At 34.8% G+C, this 7,445-nt stretch overlaps 1 protein-coding gene across 1 annotated transcript in view; it reads left to right on the plus strand.

Annotated features, from left to right (window-relative positions):
• The first annotated feature begins 1,000 nt into the window (after window positions 1-1,000).
• The window catches only part of LOC117121132 (MAM and LDL-receptor class A domain-containing protein 1-like), a 31,267-nt gene continuing 24,822 nt past the window's right edge, over window positions 1,001-7,445 (plus strand). Inside the window, exons 1-3 of the mRNA XM_033266233.1 lie at window positions 1,001-1,019; window positions 4,733-4,879; window positions 5,026-5,376. Of these exons, the coding sequence (XP_033122124.1) occupies window positions 1,001-1,019; window positions 4,733-4,879; window positions 5,026-5,376 (517 nt within the window). The remainder of the gene's footprint in view (window positions 1,020-4,732; window positions 4,880-5,025; window positions 5,377-7,445) is intronic.

Genomic DNA, 7,445 nt, shown 5'->3' on the forward strand with positions numbered 1-7,445 from the left:
CTTTTAACCTCAACCTGAGAACACCCCATGTTTGGTAGGAGTCTGTCTAATGCAATTGGTCCAATCGTTAGTCACTAGCAATATTTGATAATTTTCACTATAGTGACCCTTGTGATTTTTGACCTATAGGTGAAGAGTAGTTTTTCATGTTTAGAAGGTCCTAAGGATCATTCCTGGTAAATTATGTGCAAAGGACAAGACTGTGCTACGTTATTTGTGAGACAAGTAGTCTTTTATAGGATTTTTGGTTTTTTGACCCTAATGCCTCTTATGTGACCTTTGACCCCACACATAAATGGGGAGGTGGCACCGGTCCTACTGACCAAGTTTTAATAAAATCGGTCCAGTAGTTTGCCACTAGTAGCCTTTTAAAATGTTGCCAGAAAGAAAGAAAGAAAGAAACTGCTGAGAAACAGAACCCAGTCAGCTGCTGCTGACTGGGTAAAGAAAGAAGAAACTGCTAGGAAACAGAACCCAGTCAGCATGTTACTGACTGGGTAAAGAAAGAAGAAATTGCTAAGAAACAGAACCCAGTCAGCTGCTGCTGACTGGGTAAAGAACTAGAGATACTATGTTCAATAGAACATGAACCCAGACATTTTTAAAGAGATAACCACTGTGACCTTCAAGCTTAACCTGTGTGGACACCTCATGTTTGGTAGGAGTCTGTCTAATGCAATTGGTCCAATCATTACTCACTAGAAATCATAATGAAAACTTTTCCTCTGTTTGCGACGAAAGCTCATTTAGGTAAATTTGACCTACATCTTATGCACGAACGCACTAACCGCAGAAAACTCGAAATTCGTAGCTGCTATTGGCCTTAAGCCGTGACGTCATTCATAGACAAGGTAAAAACATTTCTGAATACAAAATTGTAAAGAAAAAATGATTAATGGTTATTTAAGCAACCAGCATGAAACATGGTAAAAGAAAGCTTAATTTATGAGTTACAATTGACCGTTCACCCCAAAGTTTAGCGACCTGTCGTTGCAGAGTTATGGTAAAAGAAGCAGGAAGTATGCCAAGAAAACACTCTAATTTTAACCTTTTTCCTATGCAAAAGCATAAGAGATAGTCAATTTTGAAAAAAAAAAGATCCCTAAATTTTACATTAATTGTAAAAATACATAGATGATTATAAAGCTCAAAACATCTAGTTTCATAATCCGATCGCCCCAAATTGCCAAATGAAACCATTCAAATTATATAGTCGATTTTGTGAGAAAAGGGGTTCGGGTTTTGACTCATTTACTGTGTTTAAGTGTGCAGTGAACCGTTCAGTGAGCAGATGTCTTCAAGTTTTCATTATGATTTGATACTTTTCACTATAGTGACCCTTGTGACTTTTGACCTAGAGGTGAAGAGTCGTTTTTTATGTTTACAAGGTCCTAAGGATCATTCCTGGTAAATTCGGGCTCAATTGGAGTTTTTTGAAAATTTGACCCCGATGACGCCTATATTACCCTGATCCCAGACTGGGGTGTAAGAGGTGTCGCCTGTTCTTAATGACGAAATTTGATTGAATTTCGTCCAATGGTTTGCCATTAGTAGCATTTTGAAATGTTACTAGAGAGAACAAAAAAATAACCCTTTAACACTCACAACATTGACTATTAAAACTAACAAAACAATTTACATGAAAAGTCTAATGGTCATTTGTATCATCTGATACAAACAGGCAAAAATCAATAAAGACTACTTTGAAAGTAAATTCTCCATCATGTCGAAAACATAATGACGAATAGTCAGATGGTAATCTAGACTTACCACAAGTCTCTTATTTGTTATTATTTTTCTCATTCTGGACAGCGCCACCAACGAGAAAGTTAATTTAGAGATAGACGGAATAAGCGACTTGTAAAACACTGAAATCAGGCACCAGGATGCCAAAAGAATGACGTAATCTTATATTCCGTATTTGGATAAATGGGCGGACCGAAATAAACAATTTTAACCAATAAAATGTTTATATTTTTGGAGCCACGAAACTGAGTCACTCGCGTCGACTAGTTTGGCATGACTAAATTTAAATAGTCCTCCGTAATAAAACGGGCCTAAATATTTAGAATAGACCCTAGTAAGACTAATTTTGGCAATGGCAAAAACAATTAAGCTTAGACTAGATGGCATACCATACAAATACAACAAAACTTTAACTTTAAAGGAAGATGGCTCAGGCCTCGTCTGGATGGAGTCAGGAGTAGTAGTCCTAGCCTAGTAGTAGAGGCTTGGCGTATTTTTTAAGTTCTTACAGAGGCTACCTTTTTAACAATATTCTACCCTAAAGGCCTAAATCTGTAGCAGCTAGCGGGGAGCAAGGTTCCTAAGTATAACCTACGGTTATCAGTAAATGTCGTTCTCAGCAGGCCAGAACTATTATACTAACTGTTTTAATTTAAGTAGGTAGCCAAAAGGGAGCTGGAGCTTGTTCTAGTCGAGACATCCGCATCTTCAATTTTGGAAAATTAACGAAGCTTGATTAATATGCATGAGGTGAGCCAATCACGTGATTTACAAAATCAGTCATGCATACGATATCCCACATCAAATTTGATGTGGGAAATTGCACGCATGAATCGTTTGCCCAGGCCCTAATTCGAAAAAAAAAGAAATCGAGCATGGGACGCCAAATAAATTAGGTATGGCGCGCACTAAGTGCAATAAAGAGTGAGTAACCTAAAATTAGGGCCTGGAACCCAGGCTAATGATAATCGTGCATCTAACACTGACATTGGCATTCACAAATTTTTTTTTGACAAATGTTTTCTGCTTGTTCATTTCATACTCAAACGACGCCACCAAGAACCAAATATAGACAATTTTAATAGTTAAAAAACGTGCTGTCCTCGCAGGTCATTGTTTGGCGTTCAGCGCCGCACACACGCACACCCCCTCCCCCCAACACACACACACACACACACACTGCTCCTTAATTTTCATAAACTTTAAAAAGTTGACACTTTATGTTATGTATCTTCAGTGTTTTAATTTCGTATAGCTTATGAATGACAATATGCCGAAGAGTTTATTTCAGCTCTTAAAAGCAGCAAAGTCAAAAATTGACATGCTCCAAAACGTCATACACTGTTTGCTAAACTCTCCTTTAGACGAACACTATTTTCTAAACCGTTTTATATTAGATTTTTAATCTCTCCCTTACATTGGACATATATTTTATTTTTTATCTTTAAATATAATATTGAATTATTTACAAAATTAGATATAGAGCAATAAATACAAATACAAGTAAAAGAAATTAATAAAGCAGTGAACACAATCTTATATCTGAAATATATCAAACTTTTTTTTTTAATTTCAATGTATTTGCAACTAATTGAAACTTTTTTTTTATCTAGTATCATTGATCGGAATATTATTGATATAGTTTTAGAAAAAAAATGATAATGATAATTACAAAGAAACTGCAATTTATTTTGTAAATCCTAAATAAGTTTAGGTGTCGTCTTTAAAATGAAAAAGATTTTGTATAGTTTACCATTAACATATGGAACTATTTTTGAAGACGGATTCTACTTTAAGCTACGTTCACATCAAACCAGCATGCCGGTACGGAGTCCGGAGAAAAAATCATGAAATATGGGTTCAGTGGTAAAGAATAGGACCGTTCACATAAAATTCGTACGATTTTCAATCCGGACTCCAGATCTGGAACGATGGATCTTAGAGCCATTTGCATCATAAAATCATGCGTGTTTTTTTTTCTTGGACCAATCAGACGAACCAATCGAACGCATACTTTCTTCACCTGAACAACCCTGTTCTGTGCGCGATTTGAACGCAGCGTTCAAAAAGCGTAGCAACTCACGATTTTTTGTCCGGGCTCCGGACCGCATCCGGGCTTGATGTGAACGTAGCTTTATACGAGTGAAATTTGTAAAGTACATGAATTTTTATAATCATTTAAAAAGTTCATACCGAATTCTGTCATATAAGATATCAATAGGATTAAACTTATTGCCGAAAATTGCAGATAGAGGAAGCGTAGAAGATTTTCTACTATTAAAGCATAGTAAACCCTTATTTAAGAAACTGAATGTTTTTAAATATTTTTGATCTTCATAAAATCCAGGTCTTATCCCTAATGTACCAATATGAAAATCACTCATTACCAATTTCAATTTCAAATATTATTTGCACAGGTAAAACAATTAATGCATATAATTTTAGAAAAAACAAGAAGACTAGATATTCCTTTTGCAAGACTTACAAAGACTCAATTTTTTGTTAAATTCTATGGTCCTAAATTATGGAATGAAATTACAGATAAAGTCAATAGTTGCAATAACTTACATTTATTCAGAAAAACTTTAAATATAAATCTTTTAAATTATGCAGGTATAATTTAAATCACATGTTCTATACCGTTCATTTGATAAAATTTTTAAAAGAAACAATCTGATATGAGATACATTTTTTTGCATGTTGTTTATTTATATATTTATTTAAAAATTTTTATTTTATATATATTATAATCTCTTTTGTTCATCTTTTGTTTATTCATCATTTTGAGACAAGTTTTTTTAACTTCTAATCTGATTCCTAAATCGTAATTTATAGCTATTAATTGTTTACCTTCACATGAATATCGATTTGAATAAATGTTACTGAACTTCTGAAAGTTACAAATTGTTATTATTTTTTTTTATTCCAACCATTGCAACTGCTGCAGTTACTTATTATTGTTTTCTTTTTTTTGTTTAATTTGTAGCACAAACCCAATGTGATTTCGAAGATCCATACATTTGTTACTTTGTACAAGATCAAACGGATGATTTTGATTGGATAAGAACATCTGGATCAACACCCACTTTTGGTACTGGCCCTGAGAATGACCACACTTACGGAACATTACAAGGTAATAAAAAGCTGACATGAATTTATATTTCAAAAATGAAATTGTAAATTCCTAATGAATATATTTCAAAAACTACAAACAAAATAAATAAAATAAATATTAAATAGGCCTAGATCTAAAAAAAAATCTATTAAACCTTCTTACAGGTTTCTACGTGTACATCGAAACTTCATATCCACGATACAACAACGAAACCGCTCGTCTTTGGACATCGCCATATCCTGCAACCAACGGTACATGCGTCAAGTGGTTCTACCACATGTACGGGGCCACAGTGAACACACTGAATGTATACATAGTCAATACAACAGGTACTGTTGGTGCACCTGCGTGGACAAATAGAAACAACCAAGAAAACCTTTGGCGACTTGGAAAAATATCAGTTGAAACATTGAGTACCTTCCAGATAGTGTTTGAAGGAATTGTAGGAAGGAGTGATACAGGTGATATTGCTTTAGATGACTTTAGGATCATTGATGGAGCATGTTTGAGAAATGGTAAAATACACCTTCATCATTTCACAATTCATTACACAATAAAAAGGTTATTTTCCCACCCATTTGCATCGGACTTTTACCACTTATGGCATTCACCGATCGGCATTTTGCCACCCAGCTTTTTGACAATTGTTGTGAACTCAGGATTTTACCAGACCTCGCATTACCATCCAGGGTCCAATGCCACCCAACATTTTGCCAATTACCTCGTTTCGTTTATAGATCCATCAGCACTTTAGTAGTATACTAATACCTCAGAATACCTTTCAACGAATGAACATATTCTTTCCATTGCACAAATACAAAACTTTTATTATTTGTTTTATAACACACCTAAATAGATCCTTGTCATTTGATTATCTTCCAAGCAGTGTCCAAGACTGTAAAAGTTATGCTTGTCGCCTGCTTGGGGAATAGGGTATAGGCCATTACTGGCCGCAGATCAACATTTCACCCCATTCTCAGGCCCACAAGACCATCTGATCGAATCAGTTTGGCCAAGCCTTGGCCTTACCTCCGCACAAAACCTAGGCCCTAGGCCTAATGCTATTATACCCTAGGCCTAGGCTACAAATCCATCCGGGCATTTCGGAAATAAGAGGCCGATTCCACAAACATTTTGTGTAATTTGAGCTAGTTTTTTTATTTATCATCGACGCTATTGAAATACTTCACAGTAAACCATAACAACTCCCTCAGTAAACAAAATCTCCGATACATTGCACACCGCTAAGACAAGCTCAGCAAGAAGTAGGCTTATGGTTATATATGACGTGACGTTATTTCGTGGTAACCTTCCGGGAAAAAAAAATCAGTTTTGCGTCTTTTTAACAAATTAAAAGATTGCATTAGGTTGAAGTCATTTCGTATCCATAGGCAACGTGCAAAGGAAGAAATAAAGGGTGGAGCAAAGTGTTCATGATAAGTGGTGAAATGGGGACATTAACTAATGTCACGTGGTACAAAATCCACCAATCAAATTACTTGAATCTATTTATGTGTGTTAAATCCGTATAATTTCGCCAAAGCTTTTTTTCACTTTAAAATTTGGCATCAAATTGTTTTCCTTTAAATTGTGAGTGATTGGAATGTGTTATTCTACTTTCCCCCACCTGTCTTCTGAGCCCTATTTTTAATTATTCCTGTACATATCTTGTAGAGGTAATACAAATTAATTTATCTATAGTCAGGACAATCTCTGAATAATAATGGTGTAAAAGTAACGGAATGTAATATCTATCCTCCAGGAGCTTTTATACAATCAAATGAAACGCTTACAGATGTTAAGCTAAAAAAGCTTATAGGTCGTAAATTTAACATTATGGGAACAATTGCTGGAAAAGAGGCTTTCATAACACTCAAAGATCATAAAGGGCATCAACAAAGCAGATGAAACCCCACCGAGGAATATGATACACTCATGCACCACAACATCACTATGTCATAATGAAGGGAAAAGAATGCAAGACCCACGAAATTAACAACACAGTCCCAACTTAACTTGGCCGCAATTTACTGTATATTTAAGAAATACTGTATCACCAAAAGAAATTTGAATGCAAAGCCAAAATTAAAGTGTTTTATTTCGTTGCCTTTGCTATTGATTTTTAATTTACAATAATAAAAAACAGCATTAATAAAAATAATAGTAATAAAAGAGGCAAATATAAAAATTAATGATAATAACGATAATGAACAATAATAACGTAATAATGACAATACTGATTTTTAGTCCATTGTCCATTACATGGTATTCGTGTCAAAGGCGCCTTTGTACTTTACCGCTGATTCGATGTTCTTTTTTCGTTTCGTGTGTGAATGTTGCTTTACTTTGTATTTTTTTGTCAGTTTTCCTTACACTGAGGAAGAACACAGGAGTGTTTAAGTGTTACGAAAGCCTTTTTTCATCAATGATTTCCAATCAGCCTTCGATTTTCAATTTTGTAGCAATTGATTTGGCTGAATTCGAGTCAACTCGGCCCCATGTCAACTCATACACACACACACACACACACACACACACACACACACACACACACATATATATATATATATATATAGATAAAAAA

Source organism: Anneissia japonica, unplaced genomic scaffold, assembly GCF_011630105.1.
Source record: "Anneissia japonica isolate Jap-2015-1 unplaced genomic scaffold, ASM1163010v1 scaffold708_len118720_cov121, whole genome shotgun sequence".
In the NCBI taxonomy this organism is placed as follows: Eukaryota; Metazoa; Echinodermata; class Crinoidea; order Comatulida; family Comatulidae; genus Anneissia; species Anneissia japonica.